At 44.7% G+C, this 21,779-nt stretch overlaps 3 protein-coding genes across 3 annotated transcripts; 1 reads left to right on the plus strand and 2 right to left on the minus strand.

Moving 5' to 3' along the window:
• Positions 1–900: 900 nt before the first annotated feature.
• ftcdnl1 (formiminotransferase cyclodeaminase N-terminal like 1) lies at positions 901–5,602 on the minus strand. Its single transcript, XM_070915229.1, has 6 exons — positions 5,571–5,602; positions 4,820–4,946; positions 4,428–4,523; positions 3,771–3,926; positions 2,807–2,995; positions 901–2,083 (listed from the first exon to the last, which is right to left on the minus strand). Exons 2-6 carry the CDS (start codon positions 4,932–4,934, stop codon positions 1,647–1,649), a joined length of 993 nt encoding a protein of 330 aa, XP_070771330.1. The 5' UTR covers positions 4,935–4,946; positions 5,571–5,602; the 3' UTR covers positions 901–1,646.
• Positions 5,603–6,783: 1,181 nt separating this feature from the next.
• Positions 6,784–10,055, plus strand: c11h2orf69 (chromosome 11 C2orf69 homolog). Its single transcript, XM_070915316.1, is given in 4 exon segments — positions 6,784–6,828; positions 6,830–7,078; positions 8,906–9,144; positions 9,578–10,055. Coding segments are annotated over 4 exon segments (1,008 nt in total). The 5' UTR covers positions 6,784–6,786.
• A 1,600-nt stretch (positions 10,056–11,655) lies between these two features.
• Positions 11,656–21,461, minus strand: stk17b (serine/threonine kinase 17b (apoptosis-inducing)). The gene is made up of 7 exons (XM_070914563.1): positions 20,902–21,461; positions 17,997–18,209; positions 16,972–17,110; positions 16,135–16,261; positions 15,581–15,629; positions 15,026–15,205; positions 11,656–14,941 (listed from the first exon to the last, which is right to left on the minus strand). The coding sequence occupies exons 1-7, from the start codon at positions 21,021–21,023 to the stop codon at positions 14,713–14,715; spliced, it is 1,059 nt and encodes a 352-aa protein (XP_070770664.1). The 5' UTR covers positions 21,024–21,461; the 3' UTR covers positions 11,656–14,712.
• Positions 21,462–21,779: the final 318 nt, after the last annotated feature.

Here is a 21,779-nt window from a genome sequence, read left to right on the forward strand (position 1 = left end):
TACATATGGCTTAAAATTAAACATACAAACACAACTTATAATGCATGTTTTTTTGGCTCTTAAAACTCAGACCCTGCCTTTGTGCCACATCCATATAGCACGTTATTGTTACCTAATGGCTCAAAACCATACCTCCTCACTCCATGAATGTGCTGCCATTCAATGCATTATACTGGCCTTATGTAAGAAATGAGTGGAATCATCTCGCCCCAGTTAATTCCTGACCTGTCCTCTGGCCAAATTCATCTCCATGTTATTAAATGGTTAATCCTGTGCATCACGAGCTTACACGGTAAAATGGAATCTACAAGAAAATATACTTAACTAAATGGCACACAACTATAAAAAAACCCTAAACTGGGTTGCACAAGTTGGCAAGTTTCACTGTAGCACGTATGTTCATCGAAGCGCTGCCAAAACGCTGGATGTTTCTGGAAGATCCAGTCCGTGACTCGTTATAAAAATAGCCGTTTCACACTCAGATGGTGACTCTCCCACAGAGCCGGGCCGATGGTGGAAAATGATGGGAAAAGACTCATCAGCAGAGACTCGTCAGTAAACACAAGGGTCCCATTTGCTCTAAACAGGAAATGACATGCACATAAGAACATTCAAGCTCCACTCTGGAGGGCGATACGCTGGGGTTTATGGTTTTAGTCTCGCTTGGGTAGAGAAGAACTTCAGAAATAAAAAACCCAAATCTCTTTCACTGCCAGCGTCAGATCAGGCCGGCACTGCGCTCACAGGTGTGTTGTAGAGGATGTGGAAATATTTGCTTCAGTCGAACTAGACCGCCCCCCCCCCCCCCCCCCCCCGCCTCATGAAAATAATACCAGGATAAAAACACTTAATTGATTAATTATATATTTAATGCAATATTTCTACTAAAAGATAATCACACTCAATTGCACATAAAAAAATCATTAAATGAAATCTCTTTCAATGCAATTATTGAGTTATTTAAATGCTATCAATATTCTGATCAGATGTCAGGACATATGAACAATATCAGCAAACAGGTTACTGGTTCCTGTTCAAACTGAACGTTCAATGGACTGTTTGCTGACAAGCCTTGCGAAGCCAAAATATACCCGAGCAGGATTGTTGGGAACGGGTTCAACAGTGTTCGCCTGCTCTAACATGAGCTGCAAATGTTAGCACCCACGGCTAACTCGCTTCAGTGGTAACCTAGCATTATTTCCCGAGAGCATAGCGCCGTACCAGAACAAGGTGCTACTATGTTAGAGTTTAGGCTAACATCAGCAGCTCTGTCTTGATCCTTATTGGGTTTGGGCTCCACCAACACCAGCTAATGTTTTTCTACAGTAAAATATCCAAACAGGGCTGTGTTAGAATGCTTTTTTAATACTGTGCTATAATACTTGGGTAGCCGGCTCTACCTTAGAAGACAACAGCCCCTTATTTCCATCTGGCTCACTAACTGGCGAGCATGCTGCATTTAGTGGAGACATAGCTTTAGCCTTATGGTGTCATTATGATGTCAAGTCATTATGTGGTGTATAGTGCTTAAGTGCTTACTGACAGACTTTTAAAAACAAGTCAGCTGGAGTTTTCAACCAACATAGTTCAAAAATTACTACGAATTGACTACTTCTTCCACCACTGGTTTTGGCAAGGACTCGTTTTCACATGCGGATCCTGTGCTGCTCTTTCCAGAACTCAGCAATCCCCTGAGACAGCGCCAACTCTGCCAGGCCCCTGCACTCAAGGGGGCTGAACCCCACCAGCGCGGTGCCCTTCACGCCGACCCCCTGCCTCCCTGCCATCTCTGCGACCCTCGCCGTGATGAGGGATGCCGGAGCATGACAGTACGGCTGGCCGCCGATGCTATAAGACAGCCATGGTTCACCTGCAGCCACGTTACTGGGCGGGCTCCCCTTCACGCTTTCCACATTACAGGCGATTTCCACAGCGCCCTCATGTGGCAAAGCCAGCACCTGCACCCCAGGCAGGCCCCCCGGGGTCGACTCCCTGATGGCTGTGGCGATGCTACGTCCCATGGCGACGTCCTGGGTGTCGATGGTGACGTTGCAGTTCATGACGTACGAACTGGCCCCAACACCTGCAGGACATCAGGCAAATCAGAACTAAAAGAACACTTTCAAACTGTTAAGACACCCTTAACCTAGCATCTAGTTCTCCTTAGTAATAACTTCCAACAGCTCCATGAAATCAGCATTATCTTGGCGCATTCAGCTTTTGCAGAAAACAACAGGTTTCACCCCAAAACGCAATGAGTTGTTGCTCCATTGCATTACAGTCCACTGAGGCTGCACTGGGGGGAGAAATTGGAATTTCTGCCACTCCTACAAATGTTAAACCCATTGACTCCTTGATTCTGAGGGACAGACACAGTTAATGTCTTAAGATGATTAAAAAAAAAACTGCCTCCGCATCAAACACCATTGAAGTTGCACTAGAAATATCCTAAGATGCCACCACATTGGCAATGATAGCTAAGTGCTCTGAATAACAGAGTGGACATAGACAATAGACTTTTTAAAGTCTCACCATATTCAAATCTACAGTCCTCGTTCTGTACAAACATAGATCCTAAAGTTCAGCTGAAGCTAATATGATGCTTAGCGTGGGGTCACTGCTGTTTTCTTTAAAAGGTCAAAGAAGAGGAGAGAGGTGGCCTGTGGTTGGGGCTGCAACGAACATAGTTTTGTAAATACAGAGACAAAGTCACCTGCATTGTATAATCCTGGCAAAGAGACATTCTAACCTTCCTGTCAGGCTCAAACATTTACCCACAGGAGCACGTCTGGCAGCTCCGGCTCACCTGTGAGGCCGAATCGCTTCTGTGGCTGCGGCCCCACGTCGGGCCTGATTGCCTGCAGGTCTGGCGTCTTCTTGAACCAGCCCATCTCCTTCCTCCTGCGTGCCAGCCCCCGCTGAAGGGGGGAGTCTGCCCAGCCGAACAGGAAGGCACTGGTGCCCCGGACCCGCTCTGTGAGCCCCTGAGCCACAGCTGAGCCCCAGCAAGAACACGGACATGTTAGCTAACCGGCAAAAAACGGAGTCATCGCATGCACGCAATTGTCAGAAACACGAGAGCAGTAAGGGTGTGTCAGACAAAACACACCTGAGGGGGTTTAAGCCAGACAGAGGAGAAAATATGGACACATGGACCACTTATTACACACATGCACAAATACAGCGCTTGTTAGTGAGTTTGCCAATTATTAATCTGCAATCGCAGCACACAGATTACCACACAGGGTGCAGGCCACATGCTGGGTTACTGCTTGTTATTAGCAATACACATGGCTGGTAAGTCAGCTGGTAAACTGTGAAAGCTTAAGAAGACGTCACATCATCAGCCTCTAGACACCACGGCTGAGCTCATTACAGTATATCTGAACATACGCAGTGTGCTAGGGCAGTTTTTTATACGTATATTAAAAATGGAAGCCATGGTGACATGATGACAGGGTTAAATGTAAATTACAGCGGCCTCCCGCAAAGGAAGAATTGCAATTTCATGTCACATCTAATGCATGTACCCTCCCCCATCCCCGTGTGCACACACACTGGATGTTCATGTTATTGGAGCGAGTCAAAACATGCTCATCTCTGTCCGAAGGAGGTGCTGCGCCGAATACAAAACAAGAGACACGAGTAATGACTGTGCCCTGAAAGCTACTGAACAGATAGAATATAGGACCAACTCAACAGACAGGGACGTCTTTTTAAGTGCACACACACACACACACACATACACGCATGCACGAATGGCATCTCACCCCGAGCCTCTTTAGCACAGTCCTCCACTCCCACCTCCTCACCCAGCGGGTAGAGGGGTACAAGGTCGATGGCACCCATGCAGGGGTGGACCCCCTCGTGAGCGCGCATGTCGATCAGCCCGCAGGCTGTCTCGCAGGCAGACAGAACCGCCTCCCCTGAAACATATCGAAAATGACATCAAACATACCGTCAGAGCGAAGTCCAGATGTGAGGGAAGGGAAATTAATGTTGTCGTCTGTTTTGTGGCGAAATACTGAACCCAGTGTGAAGAAAACTGAATTTAATATGATAAAAATGACAGATTTGGTCTTTCGGCACGAATTAAGCTGATTTATTCGTCTTTAGGGCTGAGTGCAGGACACGTCGTCAGCTTTGTCTGCATTGTCAGAAGGTCGTGTTCAGGATAAGCATTCAATAAGATAAACTTTTGGTCTTTGCCAGAAAAAATGTTCATCCTGAATTTTTTTGTGTGTTTAAATCCCTGACAAAGCTTATTAAGGGATTTTTTTTCGTCTGGGGGGTGGGGGGGGGGCAGACAGAGACTGAATTCCCGCTGCAGACGCTCTGCCACAGCTAGCTGCCTCTGCTCGTCCCTCAGGAGTCGGAGAGTGAACGCAGAACACGTTTCACCGCAAACGGAGGGGTTCAATACTCACTGACAGAGTCGATGGTGGCCACGATGGTGATGACAGAACGGTTGTAGTCGTGGTCATTGAAGATGTTCAGCACCGTGGTCCCCTCTCGCCTGACCCCTGATGTGTGGTCATTATGAAAAGGAAATGACAGTTGCCCAAGTTAACGTTTTTTTTTAGCCTTCTCAGTTACATCACAAAACCCCCCATCATGGAGGACAGGTGGGGAGGTCAAATAAAGTGTTGTGGTGGTGCGAGGAAGTACATTCAATAATGTAGAGAGGTAGATTTGTTACTGTCTTTTCATGGGTTTTAGCCTCCACTGTGGGTTGTAACGTAGCTTGAGAATAAACTGTTAGGAGTTATTCTTTCTCTGCGAGACATTTAATGTGATACAAAATAAGATGCACGCTTGCCTTCGGCGTCGTATAAGGATGCCTTGGCCACAGTCTCCACCAGGTCTTTCCTGCGAGCCTCGGAGACGTTGAGAAGACAAGCCACCAGCCTCCTGCCCAAAGAGCTGGGGGCCATGTTTCTGCAGGGCTGAAATATGAAGTGCACCGAGCAAACTTTCTTCACCCAACAAGTGTATGAAATCACATTTTGAAGACTGCTGAAGTTGAACTCACAGTAGCAAACTTCAGATAGATATTGCTGCGTCACTTCGCTCGCTCCTCTCTACTTGTGCTTTTGTTGTAGTTTTAGCATTCGCCATTAACCCATAATTGTCGCTTGAGGCCATTGTGGCTGCTTTTTTTAAACTTTTTGTTTTTGATGCATCTACACCTTTAATTAGTCACTATAAGCATTAGTGTTAATACTACACTATATAGTAGTTCCTTCCTGAATGCATGGCTGACAGAAACCATAAACTGCCTTTAGTGATGATGCCATCTACAGACAGTTTGTGGAGCTGCAGTTTACCACAGGGACAATAACAAGTGACAGAATACTTGCTTTTGTCTTAATAATAACATTAATACTAATACTAATGACATTAACTGTGGCCAATCCTGCAACGTTTACCGCTGTGAGGAGAAGATAACCAAAGGGCAGTGCAGCCTATCTGCTGTCTGTACAGTTGCAGAACATGTTCAAAGTCCAAGCTGGAGCAACTCAGAAACACGTGACGGTGCCTAAAACATCTGTGCGTAAAGTGCGGCATACCTGCGTTATACTGGGCGCTCTTTCAGCACTGACACTGGTGTTGTACCGCTGGGGGGGGGGATGCAAAATGTAGTTATTTCTGTACGCAAACACTATCGGAGCACTGCCTTCAGTGCAGCTGCTGCCAGTCCACGCAGCACCACGTCCACGGAGATGCACACAAGCGGACTTTAGCGCGTGTAGCTGAGGACAACATAGATATGTACACATATAGGACAGAGAGTTCAGTGCGAGATGGTTCCCTCCTGTTTCCTGTTCCGCCGGACACCGGTGAGTTTTCTGAAAGACGCTCAAGTTTGTGTTCAGCCTGTAACGTATTTTGCATTTTCATATATTTAGTTTTTCTATCTAAACATTTTGTGAGTTATCATGTATATATATGTGTGTGTGTGTGTGAATGTAAGGAAGCCTGTCAGGATTTATGGATGTGCTTTTTGGCTTTATGCATATTTTAGCAATAATCTATATATATTTAAAAAAAAAATAATAAAACCAGACCTCGCTTGGTCTGCCACACCCAGTAAATACAAAGGAAATAAAAACACTTCTAAACAGAAGGATGAATTTATGACTGATGATAAATAAACTAGTTCGGATTATGTTTTAGTCCAGAATTTATTTCATGTATTTCCTGCATTTGTTTTATCTGTATGATATCTGCGATATTTAAGGTTATATTTCTATGTCATATTTATTATTTAAGAATGTAGTCCTTAATTTATTTCTACATTTGATTTGACCCATATTGCTTGTCCTTAGCCCTCGACTGACTGAACTAGTCAGAAACGGAAGTAGATCACAGTTCATCATCTCGCCACCATCTCTGGAGAAGAAAAACAAGACATGCGCAGAAGCGCTAATGCGCAGGGTTTTCGCTCCGTTCGCTGGCAGCTAAAGGTTGGTAGGTGTGTTTTAGATAAACAGCGCCTCTTCGTGGACAAAACGGACCCGGAGCTGTCGGAATTAAATAAATTATGTCAGAGTTTGCTCTGAAACTGCAACAATGTGAGGCAGGCGGCGGACAGACCACAGTGAGCGTTGAGAAGTAACGTTATCGCGCCTGTAGCCACATACAGGCTACTTGTGACGACAGTGCGATGCTGCGTTGCTAGCACGCACAGCTAGCGTGAGTTGGCTTAGCTAGCTGACAGCAGCAGCATGAAGTGGCCGCGTTGAGAAAGAAAAAACGCCAAATCATTTTCTTATTTTAGAGTCAATGCTAGCCGTCCGGGCGGTTGCGGCGGGCTTCCCTCTGATAAACTGCGGCCACAACGATGAGCTCCGTGGCAGCGACGACGTCCTCTGAGCCCCGGGGGCTGCGTGCATCAGCCAGCCGGGATGGGAGCCCGCGGCTGAGGCTCCAGAAGCTGCTCGCGGTGCCTGGAAGCGACCCGAGCCGAGTCAACGACCTGCTGCTCCTCCGGCCTGTTACAGACGGCCAGACTGGTCCTGAACCGAAGGGGAGGAGCAGCAACAGGCATGTTGTGTTTTTCCACGGGGACATTCAGGTGAGTGGGATGATAACCGAATGATTTTATCAGTTAAAGTAAAGAGACAGACTGCTACTATCACTTAAACCTGAGATAGGTTTTATTAACATCCTGTTTTAAGTCTTGACCAAACTTCACAAGATACTCAAACTATAAGGACACTGACTTGCTGAGAAATGTGTGTGTGTGTGTGTGTGTGTGTGTGTGTAAAGTCCGTACACAGCATGTGACACCTCATGGGGGCCATGAAAGGTTATCAGTCCTCCTTTGTTTTACTGCTCCATGAAAACATGTCACTAAATCAGAGGGATCGCCTGCATGTTATTGCATGCACGGCACGTTTGGTCTGGCTCCCACTTTAGTATCCGATCTGCACAAAACACCGTTAACTTCAACACGAATCTGCAAAAATCTGAGGTGTGACGGAGGTTTTTAACATACGAGGGCAGATATTTGATCCCGTCACACTCGGCTGCTCTTAGCTACGCTGATATCAAGTTCAGTTTATTTATACTGTATGGACCTTCATCAGTGTCTGGAGCTCAGTAATTAAGTCACTGCATCATAGCAGCTCAGGTCATTTCTAATCTGTGCATATTTATCAGCAAACTAAAATAACAGAATATTATGTCAGTTAATACATCAAGACAGCAACATTTGGTGCCAGTATGTCTAATATATTGCATTATTGACATCTGCCCTCTTGTTTTGGAATACATGCAGGTGTATTAAGGGAAGCAATGTTGTAAATTACATCTGTGAATCATTTCTACATTAAACATTTTTCATAAATAGTATCAGACTATAGGAGGGAAATATTCCCAATAAAAACATAACAACACAAGACATGACGTAACATCCTCAGCATCCAGTATCCATCTTACTAACCTTGGTTAGAACTCAGGTGGAACTTCTGAGGGGATTAAAAAGCAGCCAAACAGTTAAATGCATGGTGTCCAAAATGGACATGAACATGTCAACTCTTTTAAAGAACAGACATGATAACCCCTCTCCAGCCAAACGTCGAATTGCTGCAGCTGCCAGATTATGGTGTCACATTATGCAAAGCTGGTAAAAAGAAGATTAACATCACCACTTTGTTTTCCTTTTGTAATTGCTTTCAAGAATTCAAGAACTGCCCTCCTTATCTGCAATTCAACAGGCAGCTTTCCAAGCGAGTGTTAATATTCCCACAGTGTGCTGCTGTTCGCCAGGAGGCGTTTGTATGCGCAGGATGCCTTCACGGTGATGTTTCCATGTAAATAAAGTGAATGAGGTCATTGTGTTGCGTTCAGGACCACACAGTCGCAGTCTGACAGCAGACTGAGGAGATGCTGCTGATGGAACTAATTAAGTGTGTCAAAGATAGACCTGTGTGTGTGTGTGTGTGTGTGTGTGTGTGTGTGTGTGTGTGTGTGTGTGTGTGTGTGTGTTCTCAGGAGAGGACACAGGGAACAGTTATTGTTTGGCTCACTGATTCATCAGAGAAACACATTTGTCTTATTTTTGCAAACATCACTGACTTTTAGAAGCTTGTTTGGGGGGATTTTGATTCTTTTTTTTATCCTTTTTGGAGAAATTTTAAGTGTTTAAAAGCCCAATAACACTACCAAAGAACCCTGGACCCGTTAAAACCACTTTGAAAAGAGTAACGTGCAGTTAGCGGAAGGGGAGGAGACCAGACTTATCCCAGCAGACCTACATGAACACACTGACTAGCTGTCAGATTTGTGTGTGTATATACAAACAGATGATCAGAGTGATCCTATTTTTCATGTTGTTCCAGTGTGTAAAAACTGTGTACTGCAACTTTAAACCGTGTGTGTGTGTGTTTTGTTTGTGCAGAACTTCCAGGAGGAGATGGCTCTGCAGCCTGAGGGAGCCCAGTGGCTCTCCTGGAGTCTGGAGCAGGTCGCCCTCACCCTGGGCCGTCGTTTCCCCGACCGACACGTCTGGGTGGTCCGAGCCTCTCGCATGTACCTCCACAAGTTCAGCTGCTACCAGCACTTTGTAGAGAGCAACATGTTCGGGGCCCCGGAGCACTCGCCCTACTCGCCTGACTTTGGAGCGTTTCACCACCTCAGGTTTGTTTGTTTTTTTCCTGTTGTTTCTCGTCTCGTTAGCGCAAAATAGTTCATCAGGAGGGCGCCCAAACTCTACGCACACTCAGCAAGAGGGGGTGTACAAAATAATAGAAACACCTTACAATACAACAGGCCGCGACACTGCTTCAGGTTGCTCTTAAACTTATTAACAACTAACATATTTAACTTTAGTCACTTGTGTTGCTGCCTTTGTAATTATTATTAATAGTTATTTACAGTAGTTGCTGTCTGAGTGGTGCGTCGGTAAAGACCTCAGCATTATTTAAAGTGCCAAACACAGAAAAGCTGCACTGGCAATAAGGAATAGTGGTCACACATAGACTCTTAGCACCAGTGAGACTCCGCTGAGTAGAATCCTCATGACACATCATGAGCTTCACCAAATGAGCATTTACTGTACTTCTGATCACAGGGCCCTGCTGGGCCACGGCATGGAGCGAGCCAGCCTGCCAAACCCCCTTCAGCCACAAGGAGGCGCTGACAACGTCCCCTCTGGGTTTTCAGTGACGCTGGTGGGCTTCAGCAAAGGCTGCGTGGTGCTGAACCAGATGGTGTACGAGCTTGCCGGGGCCCGCGCGGACCCGCAGATGTCGCACTTCGTGAAATGCATCTCGGACATGTATTGGCTGGACGGCGGGCACCCGGGAGGCAGCGAGACCTGGGTGACTGCCAAGCAGGTGCTGAAGGAACTGGCTTCCAGCGGAGTGTCGGTTCACGCCCACGTGACCCCGTACGAGGTGTGCGACCCCATGCGGGCCTGGGTGGGCCGCGAGCACGGACACTTCATTAAGACCCTGGAGGAGTTTGGGGCCAGTCCAAGTAAGAAGCTGCACTTTGAGGATGAGCCCCCCTCCATCGAGAACCACTTCAGGGTCATCCAGGAGTTTTGAGATTGGTTGTGAGCACAACACACACACACACACACACACACACACACACACACACACACACACACACACACACACACACACACACACACACACACACACACACACAGAGCTGAACTGAGTGCTTTAGATTATTTATTAAGAATACAGACTGAGTGTCGTTTTCGCTGGTCTTACCTCATTTTTCTGATTTAAGGGCTCTGAGTTTAGAGCATGCGACATGCTGGTGTGTTGTACTTTCTACTGCTAAATGCACTTGATCCGAGTTTGAATGATCCAGGGGCCTGCCCCCCCTGCTCCCTGTGGCCCCGAGTAGGACCTTGCAGGTATGCAGTTATCTTCCTTCTTTATTCTTTAGGCTAAATGTAACTTTTACATTTGTTTCTGGCTCGAGCTTTGTGTCGCTGCAGAGCTGTCGATTTATTAACATGAGTGACTCGTGTTGTTTCTATGATTTAAGGTGTATAACGTGTAACTTTGTGACTTATTTTAGTCTGTGCCATGATTTTAAACTTAATGTATGTTTGGCTGAAGCAGAGCAGCTCTTTACATTCTCTTTATACGTGCACTCGCGTCGAGCGACTTTTAGACCTGCGAATGTCTGAATGTCTGAACGTCACAGTTCAGACTCAGTCGTGATTCTTGATTGTATTCAAACGTGTGAATTAAGCCACGCACTTGGCCGGAAAGTAAAACAGTGGTTCTGTTGTCATTCCTTCTGTCCACCTATAATTTATCAGAGCTTTTCTATTTAAATGTCACACAGAGCAGGTGACAACACAATCTCACTGTAAGGTCCATTTAGTAGCTGCTCTGGAGCTTTTGATCATATCACAGGCTCTTTTTCGAGGTGAGAGTTTGACACCAGATGTTTTAAAGTTTAAACAAAAGTTGTTTTTTTTCTTCTATGACTTACAGGCTCATTTCATGACAAACTTAATGTTAATTTGCTTTTTGATTGGACCTTTTTTTTTCTCAACACGTTTTACATTTCTGTTTTGAAAATATACCAAATGTTTGTAAAAATGAATGAATGTAAAGTTGGTAAGATGTATCAACAAGAAAGTCCATCTTCATTCCCGCATCAGAAGTTGTTTTGTGTCTCACGGTGGCAGAAATGCGTGCTGCACTTGTTTATTGCAATATGTAAAAATACACATGCTTGCTAGTTTAGTGGGAATGTGTTAAACCTCTGTATGTATTCCAGCCTGTATGATCTCTGTGTTCTAACTTACATAGCATCTTTGCACTATGCTGATGGCTGCAACTCATTTTGCTGAATGTAACTTCAAATCATTCCATTATGTTTACAACTCGCTGTATGCTACGCTGTTTATTTTAAAGGAGAGAACATGCACTAGTTTAAATCTTCTGCTTGCTAATCGGTAAACATTGTCACCTTGTTAATTTGTCCTGTTATAACTGTTAGCCAGTGATGGAGAGGATGTTTGTCACTAGTCCAGAGTGCAGTTTGTTTCAGCTCTCTTGGATCAGCAGGTGGCAGCAGTGTGGACAAAGTAGAAAGCAGGACCTTCAAAAAAAGACTTTTCTTTACTGGTTTGACTCAAGATGGCAACAAAAAGATATCAAATACTCCATCAGATATTTTTTACAACCTTTAATGAGCTTTTTCAGTTTGCTTTGTGATGCTTACATATTAGCCTGCAGTTGATCAGAATACAATATGGATTACGTCTTTTTTTTTTTTTTAGTCATTTCAGATGCAATCAGAATGCTCATACATTAAAAAAATATAAAATGCAAAATAAACACACATCTCTTGAACATTTATTTGCTTGTGCTTGTGTCTGGTGTGACTCTACTCTACAGCATCCTTCAGCCTCGCTGCCATCGCACAGGAACAAGACAGGAATGTTGGGTGACATCAGTCGCCTGATGTTACCGGAGCTCCGCTTCTCGGGGATGGCGCCCCGGCTGCCAGCTGAGCACCTCCCCGCTCAGACAATGAGCGCTCGCTCGCACACACACAGAGGCCACGAGTGACTAGCTGCTGAAAATATAAATACAATAGCCGTACAAAAACAACACCGCAGCAGTTGCGTTCAAGTGATAGACGGACAACGCCGGCAAACATGAGCCACTTTGTCCGACCCAGTCGAGCATGTCGCCATCCTGCGCGGCGAAACCCCTGACATCACCGCACTGCAAAATAAGTCCATCTTCTCTCGTGGATAAGCTACTCAAGTCTTAAAGATCTTGTTTTGACAGATGCTGCAGCGACGGGAAAGAGAGAGAGCTTGTTTCTGTACAGCTGAGCTTAAGAAAGTTAGACCTGATAACCTCCTGTTTCAAGTCACTCAGCCTGAATCAAGATCGTTTCAAGACACTGCCACCTGTTTGGAGAGGTATTAGAAAAAAGCACTGACTTTGAGAAGCAAGATTCAAGCTTATCTCCTCATACAGTAGCAACAGAGATACTGTACACGATCAAACAGATACTCAATTCTTACAAGCTCAAGCAGAATCTGCTAACTCTGAGATGAAAATCTTTTACAGTGTGGTGTTCCAGTTTTTAAGGATGACAGCATACGGATGGGAGCGCAGCCGTGGCAGGAGACGCCCATCTCCCGTACAAAGGCCATTGTACCAGCCGGTGACAACAACAAACAAAAACACAATGTGTGTCTTATTCGGTTTGGCACCTCAGAACAAACAGAGGAATGTTTCACTGGAGGTTAACAGCAATCGGAGTTTGCTCGCGCTGCACTTTAGGAGAGGGTTTTTTTTCTTCCTTTTTTTTTTTCTTTTACTCGAACAAAAGATGGCAAATCCTGTGAATCAATAGCACCTCATATTTCACATTACACAGTGGTTGTCTTTCTAAAACCACGCTGAAATCACCATTCCCACTTTCTCATCACCCAAAAAGCCTTTCATGCCTACATATCTTGACGCTCTACATCAGAACTTAAAAGAATTAGTTCCACATTTTTTTTGGGAAATACACAAAATGTCGAACAATTCCTTTAAATGCTTCTTTCCTGACCGACACATTTCCAACTCCATCAAAGCATTTAGTCATCTTCCTCCTGACTAAAACCACCTGACTCCTCTCTCCATTTCCACGTTTCCTTTACTTCCCAGTGCCACCTGAACACTAATCCTTGCTTTCATCTTCCCAGTCCAACAGACATTTCCATTTACTGCTCGTTACACTGAGACCACAACAGCATCTTCTTGTTTTAAATAAACACCTTAATCATCCTGAATCTCCCACCATACTCTCAACACTTCCTTATAAGACACGTGAGCGCATTATTTACATAAAAATATAAAGTATAAGTCCAGCACATAAATAATAATAATAATAATAATAATAATAATAATAAACAATAGGCCTATAAGAATAACATTAAGAATACATAACAAAGTGAGCAGAGAGTGAGCAGCAGGCCCTGAGATGAAAACAACAGGAATATATGACTTCAGACACCCTGACCCACGAGGACTGGAGTAGCTTTTAATGAAAGCACACTGGATGGCTTTGGTGAGGGACTGGAAAGCACAGTGAGCCTCTCAAGGACACGCAAACATACAGACTTTCATAAATAGCTCCCGTTTTGCTAATCAGGTCAATACGTATGAAGTAAGTGCTAAAGTCGTGTTTCTCTTCTGACAAAGAGGAACTTGCAGCTCAGTGAGGAAATCCTTTGAGTAAGTGCGGGCGTGGCATGTGAACGGCCGCACGGGTCACTGGTTTTTATGAGCCATTCCAGTTTTTAAGTCTTACTATGGAAGGATAAACAAGGGAACACCAGGGTTTGTTGTTCTGTCAAAGCAGCTTCTTCTGCCAGATGTGATAGTGTGCCTGAATACTGAAGCCTTTCAGGGGACTATGCTAAGGTTGGAGCTAATAAAATGAGTTGTATCTAAAACCCTGAGCTAAATTGAAACCCCCCCTATGCGACTGCGGACATGGAGAAAATGAAAGTAAGAAAAGGCAAACATGTAAGGAATGTAATGTGCTTGTGTAATTCTGCCCTTCTGCGGGTTGTTTTTACAGTCGAAGCCCAGCTCGGACATGAAATACAGCGCTGCTGCAGGTAGCAAGAGACAGAGCAGCTGTCCCTCATTCTCAACATGCAAATGAGGACATTATCACACTTCCTCATTACAGAGCAGCTTATCTCTATATCATACGCTTCTGCTGAAGCACAAGTGCAACTACACAGTAACCGGGGCGAGAGCGTCCGACTTTAAGGCAGAGTGCTGTTAACGTCTTTAAGGGTTCTGGAGAAAACATATTTACAAATGCACGAGAGAAGTGTTGCATAGGTTTCCCTAGAGATCCTCCACGCTAGCCTTCATCAGCACAGAGTGGGCGTACGCAGCCCTTTGATTTTTACAGTGAAAGGTATTAAATACTTCAGGTTAAACACACTGCATTAACATACTGTACAGTTTTCACACTTTTTAACAGCGAGGGAGAGATCTCAAAATTTAGCTGGTTATCTTTGGTCTGAGTGGTCGATCTTGGAATTTTGCAAATTAGTGGAATATAAACACAAACTAAGTACTTTTGAGTGGTGGGCAGCAGACGGCTGGTCTTCTGGAGGCTTAAAAGAATTTAAAAGCTCAGGAAGAAGTGCCCCCCCGCCATACACTTCTATTTCTCCCCCCCTTTTTTAATTTGATATTTTCAAAGGTCACCGTCTCCAGCTGCGGGCGTTTCCTCTTCGAGGCGGGACCGCTTTGCGTGAGAGTGAGGCGAATCCAGGATGTTCTCCTTGTCTTCGGACGTGGCCGCCCACTTAGTGCCGCAGCTCCTTTCACGGGCGGGGCGGGCGGTAGCCGGGTCTGGGCTCAGACAGAGCTGCTGCTGCCACAGCCAGGGGTGGCTCATGCACTCTGCAGCGCTGGGCCGGTCCCTGTGGTCAAAGCACAACGTGAAAACACTTAGAATCCTGCGCTGTGGTTCAGAAGTGAGAGCTGCGGTTTGAGTCTGTACTCACTCCGGGGTTTTGACCAGCAGCTTGCGGATGAAGTCCACAGCCAGCTCAGACACCCTGGAGAGGGACTCCCTGCTGTAGTCCACGCTGACCTGGGACACGTTCAGATACGTCTCCTGCTTGTCGTCCCCGGCAAACGGAGACTCACCCGTCACCAGCATGTAGGCTATAACACCCACGCTCCTGAGGAAAACACACACACGAGGGTGTCAAAACATGAACAGCAGTCAGAGGACACACTTATTCTACAAAGAAGCATAAATCCTGTTTTCTTCATTTTGGCCACCACAAACGTGAGAACAAAGGGGACCATTAAAATAATTGCCCAAACTGTAAACAGCTATTAGCTTTCGCAGAGCTACTTTGTGGTTCGTGGCTTTACACGGCAATGGATCACCTTCATTTTCATAAAATCCTCTGCTTCAGATAAAATGGGGGTTTGATAACAAGCTGTCTGATGGTCTACTGGACGCACAGTGTAGCAGTATCACAGTGGAATCACCACAATGAACACTTAAACAACTGCTGAACACACTCCAAAATGAAGAACGGACTCACCACAGGTCAGTCGCTGTTGTGATCGGCTCATAATTCAGGATCTCTGGAGCTGAAAGAAGACATGAAAGAAAAAGTCACTTCAATATAGCAAGAATGTCTTCCATATCGTTTCACACCTCATGTTGTTTTATGCATTTCTCTTGTGTCTTTGTTATAACTGAGTCTTTTCACCGACTTATGCATTTCATTAATGTTCAAAAAGACCAAATTAAAGTCACAAAGTCAAATTTACATGGGACGGCTAGACAAAAACAAACAAACGAGACAGGCCAAGGTTTCCTGAGGTCTGTGTGACAGCAGGGTTGGATTTAAAGACAATGAAATACTAATGATATCAGCCAAATGCCAAGGATTTCTCAATAACCAGAAACTGCTGATCATTTGTGAGAGGTTTTCTCTAAGACCTACGAAGGCGTTTCTGTCAACATCACACGAGATAGGTTTCACTCGAGAAGAGGTGTTTTTGTTTTTTCTGACTTTAATGTGGTTATTCTGGTGACACCCTGTCTGATGACTTTGAGTAATCAAAGCGTGTTTTAGGAACATCACCTTACCCACATACTCAGGTGTGCCAAGAATCTCTCGGAGCTCTCCGACCGCACCCAGTCTGCGCGCCAGGCCAAAGTCTACGATCTTTATGTCTCCCGGAGGAGACAGACTGGTCAGGAGAATATTCTGCGGCTGAGGAGGAGACAAAGAGGAAACAGGGTGAGCATCGTGTACAGTAGAAAGCAGAAGTATTGGAAGGATAACATGCACTTCTGACGTGATTATAATCATTAGTTCTCAAGTTCTCTTTGAACACTTACTCAGTAACGGTTTTTACCTTTCTGTAAGTGCTGAGAATATATTGCATCATTCTCTACCAGAGGAGCTGAGAGTAGCAGTATGTACTTGTTGTAGTTTTGTTTGCACTGATCACACCAGTCTTTTTTTGTGTTTTTAATGCCGATTAACATCTACTGTATGTTGAAACAACTGGTCCTGTAAAACTCCCAGCCCTAGTGAAATGTACACTGGTAGTACATAAACAGTCACCTGCAACTGTGGCCAGATAACAAAACCCTGGTGTCAATGCTGCAGGAGTAAAATCACTCATTCTACACTGCGCTGTTGAGCTTTCCCACTGTGTCCTGGGCGAGGGCTTCTATTACCACCTATAATCCCAGTCCTGGTCTCAGCTGTGTCATGAAAATAGGAAATTGGGGTTTTTAGAACACAACTGCTATAAAAAAAGGGAACACACAGCCACTTAAGGGGGAAGTCTGTGGTGAAGCGAGTGAACATGTAAAAATAGATTCCCTCGGCTACAGCTACACTCATGCATGTGATTTTCTGTGAGTGTGTGTGTGTGTGTGTGTGTGTGTGTGTGTGTGTGTGTGCATACAGACCTTCAGGTCTAAATGCACAAGGTTGCGCTGGTGGAGGTGGTGGACTCCCTCCAGTGTTTGTCGGATCAGACGTGTGATCTGGGCCTCTGGCAGCAGCTCCTCAGACACACAGTGGTCAAATATCTCTCCACCTGCCGCACTGTAAATACACAGATACACACAAGTAAAATAACAGGCCATTTTGTGCCATTTAATGCAGAGGATTTTGGATGGATTGCAGGGTGGCCTGGTGGTTTTAGGGGCCAACCCAGAGCCAGAGGGTCACTGGTTTGATCCTGCATGTCCTGGCAAAGTGTTATTGCGCAAGAAAGCAGCTCCTTCCTGCTTACTCACTGTGAAGCACCGCAGGTAAGAGTACAAAGTTCATCTGATTTTATTACACGTCAGGTTATTCAAGTTTCTAATTTGGTATGTCTCTGGGCCCTCTTTGAGTTGTCCAGGCTGTCTTCGATCAACAAAGTCAGCTGTTCAAGCTGTCTTTGCTCTCAGGGACGGATTAAAGAGTCTCCAACAAGTAAAAGGTGTGGTTAGAAAATCACTTTCAGACAACCACTGTGCATTCTTACTTCACATGTAGGTTTTGATGGCACAAAGAAACAAGACGAATGACGTGCCAGGCAAGGCAGGACGGTTCATTTGAAAACATGGTTTAACATGATCAAGAGGTCAGGACATGATGGTGAAGGATGAAGGTGTTCATTCAGGTCATCCAGATCTGGAGTTTCAGTGCAGTAATTCCGCTAACATGGGCCTTTTAGCCTTGAAATAAATCCTGATAAACCTGTTAGGAAGAATGAGCATTACATAAAAAAGGCAGTGAGTGCAGCAGCTCCTTCAGATTGGACAAACAGGACTTTGCCCTTACACAGGCGTTTACAGGATCACACTGCTGGCTGTGCATGTTTTTGCTTGTTTGTGGTGGAAACATTCAGCCAGCGTTAGCCATGCTGCACAGGTTAAGAGATGACTAAATATCAAATTAAATAAGGTAAAAGAACATGTTACTGGTTCTGTTGTGAACTCACTATTCCAGCACCAAGACAATGTCGTGATCCGTCTCGTAAGCAGCGTGCAGGTTGACCACTCGGCTGTTGTTGCGGGCCATCTCCAGGACGGCCATCTCATGAATGACTTCTGCCCGGCAGTCGCGACCTCGCCTCCTCTTCCGTAGAAACTTGGCAGCAAACACTTTCCCTGTGGCCTTGTCCACACAGCACTTGACCACAGCAAACTTCCCCCTGGGAGGCAGAGAGTGGACGTATGGTTAAGGTGCCGCTTCATTGACAAAGAAGAACACATCTGGGATCCTTAAATAAAACCAGGTTGAATTAATTTCTTCCACAGTTACAGGGCTTTGACACATAAGGTTTAAGAGAAAGTGTATCACAATAAAAGTTTAGTCGAGCTGTTCAGCTGATGTCCCTCACAATTGGGTGTATGGTAATGAAGCCTGGGAGTATCTACTAAATAAAACACAATAAATGATATTAATAAATTTATGCCCCATCCTTAATGACATGTGGCTCTTTGTAAATGATTGCAGCACTGGGACTAATGGTGCTATAAAAATTGCTGGCATTAGATAACAGGCATCTGTGTGTTAGCTAATGCCAGTACATTCCTACATAGCTCGGAGTTGATGCCATGTCTTGATCATTCGAGGTAATTGTTTATGTTACTGGGAAGATACAAGTGGCTAACTGCTACGAGCTTTAAGTATCAAAATGTATTATGGTAGAAAAAATTCCAACTACATTCTGCTCACTAAAAAAAAACCTTTGACATTCAGCTGATGTTTTATTCAATTACTGGAAACACTTCTCCACAAGGCCTTGCAATGACTGCAACAAAAGAAAAATAATCCAAAAATAACGGTAAGGACTCCAGAGCAATGACTGTGAAGGTTACAGACCCAGAAGGACTTCTCTTAAAGAATAGAACAATGATACTCGAGCTGCGGCAGAGATATTCAAGATATTACGAGTCCCTAACATGAGTCAAGCTCCAAAACGGCTGGATCCTAGAATTCCCATAATGCAACTCAGCAGCTTCTTGTGAGACTCTCCCTAACCGGTAAATGCCCACACCTTTCAAACCTCATGCCTCCTCTCAATAACTTACACTCTCTGTAAAACATGTTTAGTTTCCAAGCGCATGCTGATATAAAAAATGACCCTGATGACGTCTTAAAGGTTATTTGGTGCTACTCCGGAGGACACTGTACAACTGTTTTTATAGGCTGAATAACACTCCTCCTGACAAGTAAACTCCTCTTTGTGTATAAAACCGGTCGACCAGGGGGGCAGAAAAACATTTTAAAAAGGTGACAGACACACAGCCACCTCATGCCATTGGCTTACAAAGTTGCTACGGCAACATTTTACCCAACAAACAAACAGAAACATTAGCATTTATTTTGAGCGGCGTTTCTGTTCCCCTTTGGTGCCAGGCAGGTAACATACGGATGTTTTATCTGAGCTTTCTGTAAGCTGTAAACAGCTGCCTATAAGGGCTGAAGAGAGAACCTGAGACTCCACAATGAAGTAAATGTGCGGGCTGTGAAACCAAAACAATGAGCTAAAACAAGTCTTTTTAGCACTAAGAGTGACCCTTCTCACACTACACAATCATTTCAGTCAATGTTAATATAGAAATACTGATTAATGTTTAACCGATTCCATAAAAAAGAACTGACAGATTAAGTGATAATAAATATAACTGATAGTTGCAGCCTGACAAAGAAATAGGGAGTGAGACAGAAGTTTTCCACAGTTAAAAGGTCACCATTTATTAATTTAAGGCAAAGCTGGGAATTACTAATCAATTCCTCAACAGGTCAAAAGTAGAACTTGAATTGCCCTCATCATGTTCTTAAAAGTATTGCACCTCAGAGGTTCCGGTTTTGACAAATCACACGCCCGAATAAGTGAAGTGGCCTGTGCCATTTCTTCTTTCTAAAGCCTGGTTTCCACATGGGCCGGTTTCCTTCCTCCTGTTTTGACATCTGAATTATACGGTACACGCTGCATGACACATCACTTCAAAAACACCTCCGAGATCTGAGGATGTGATCATCAACCATCAGCAGTTGCCATGGACACACACACACAGTGCCAAACACATGACAAAGGTCTACTGTAGCACGATCGAGTCAGGTCCCCCCCCGTCACTGCGAGGCTCGTGTGTTTACTGTGGTGAAAGCACACGGTCCAGAGTCCAAATGCAGTTAACATTAGTGCACTGGATTACCTGATCTGAGCTGTTCATGAGCATACAGAAATAATAGACCAAACAGACTAGAATATAAATTATTACACATAAAGACACGTTAGTCTTTGCCAAAAAGGAATATTTCATCTGTTGTCTGTTGTATATGTGATATGTGGCAGTTTTTACTCTCATGTCTAATGTTGTCTAACTCTGTCGTGACAACGTAACTTAGTTCAGTGACCCAAGTCTCAATGCTCAGTTTTGATAATACAGAAACTGACTGTCAGTTGTAAATATCTAACAATACATTGTATGGTACTGGCACAAGTATCGCACATATACATTATTATCAACATTTGAATACTTCACAGTATTATCAACTACCACAGAGTTGACAGTGATAACCAGTGGAAATGTATGACACACTCTCAGGCTCTCCTTCATGTTAATGCATTGATAAGGCTTTCCTCGGCACTGTCCCTGTGGATAGTTGCCTTTATACTACTGTGGTTATGAGCTGTCAGGGCAGACATCCTTGTAATACAATAATACAGTACTGTCTTCACTGTCAGTTCAAATACACATTTTACACTTGATATATCTCAGCCTCAACTTCTAAACTCCCTGCGGACAGACAGCAGTCTGCCCGGAGGAAAGCCTCCGAGCCCCTCTCGGGAACCCCGGGAGTCCCGGGACAACTGTCACATCTGTTTGACTCACCTTCCGAGCTCTCCGGTGATTTCATACACACTTTCCATCGGCTCCGTGCTGATTGGGGTCTGAATTTCGCCGAGCAGCCCCGCGGCGAGCCCGCTGCGACTGTCCAGCCGCCTCCGAGACATCTTCTCCTCTCCCTTAGGTATCAGTCCCGCTGCCAGCTACCCGGCTGGTACCGTGCTGAACGCTCCGTAAACGTAAGACGAACGATAAAACTAACCTAAGTGGCTAGCTAACCTTTACACTGCCAGCTTCACTGTGGTTACATGTTAATGTTAGCTAAGCCGGGTAGCATGCTACTTTTTAGTTTGACTAAGTTGACCGACTCCGGTTAGCTCAACTGTCGCTAACTAAGTTAGCTCCAACGGTCAATGTCGCGGCTTCCAAAGTGAGTTAAAGCGATTTTCCACAGAGGAGGAGCGGTTAGTCTATACAGTCGTTACCTACGGGTGACTCCAGCGGGGAACTTATCCCAACTGCCGCTGCGGGCGACTAGCAAACAGCTTCGTAAGTTTATCCAGCGAGTTTTCGATCATTTTTACATCCCTGTTTGACACTTTGTCGACGCGTCATGGTCCGGCGCATGCGCAGTACTGTTCTGTTTGAAAAAGAAGAGGTCGAGTTTGTGTGAAACGTCAGGTGCACAGTCTGAAATCATTTAGTCATGGTAGGTCATACAATAAATCTCAATTGCATTAAAGTATAACTGTGAGATGACGAGTCAAAGTCATTTTGACTTTCTAAATCATAAATATGAGAAACTAAGTCCAAATTATGAGTTACAGTCATAACCATAAGTCATAATTTCGAGATAGCAAGTCCAAATTATGAGACTGCACCAGATTTGTGAGATAAGGAGACAACTGTAAGATGAGACAACA

This window comes from Enoplosus armatus, chromosome 11, assembly GCF_043641665.1.
Source record: "Enoplosus armatus isolate fEnoArm2 chromosome 11, fEnoArm2.hap1, whole genome shotgun sequence".
Classification (NCBI taxonomy): domain Eukaryota; kingdom Metazoa; phylum Chordata; class Actinopteri; order Centrarchiformes; family Enoplosidae; genus Enoplosus; species Enoplosus armatus.

Excerpts from the sequence above, each read along its gene's own strand:
- ftcdnl1 (XM_070915229.1), bottom strand. The coding sequence starts at position 4,934 with ATGGCCCCCAGCTCTTTGGGCAGGAGGCTGGTGGCTTGTCTTCTCAAC. Across the intron at positions 4,524-4,819 it reads ATCCTTATACGACGCCGAAG|GGGTCAGGCGAGAGGGGACC; the intron begins GCAAGCGTGCAT and ends ACCACACATCAG. Across the intron at positions 3,927-4,427 it reads GGCCACCATCGACTCTGTCA|GGGAGGCGGTTCTGTCTGCC; the intron begins GTGAGTATTGAA and ends GATATGTTTCAG.
- stk17b (XM_070914563.1), bottom strand. The coding sequence starts at position 21,023 with ATGTCTCGGAGGCGGCTGGACAGTCGCAGCGGGCTCGCCGCGGGGCTG. Across the intron at positions 17,111-17,996 it reads ATTGTCTTGGTGCTGGAATA|TGCGGCAGGTGGAGAGATAT; the intron begins GTGAGTTCACAA and ends GTGTATTTACAG. Across the intron at positions 14,942-15,025 it reads CTGCTGGTCAAAACCCCGGA|GGACCGGCCCAGCGCTGCAG; the intron begins GTGAGTACAGAC and ends CTTTGACCACAG.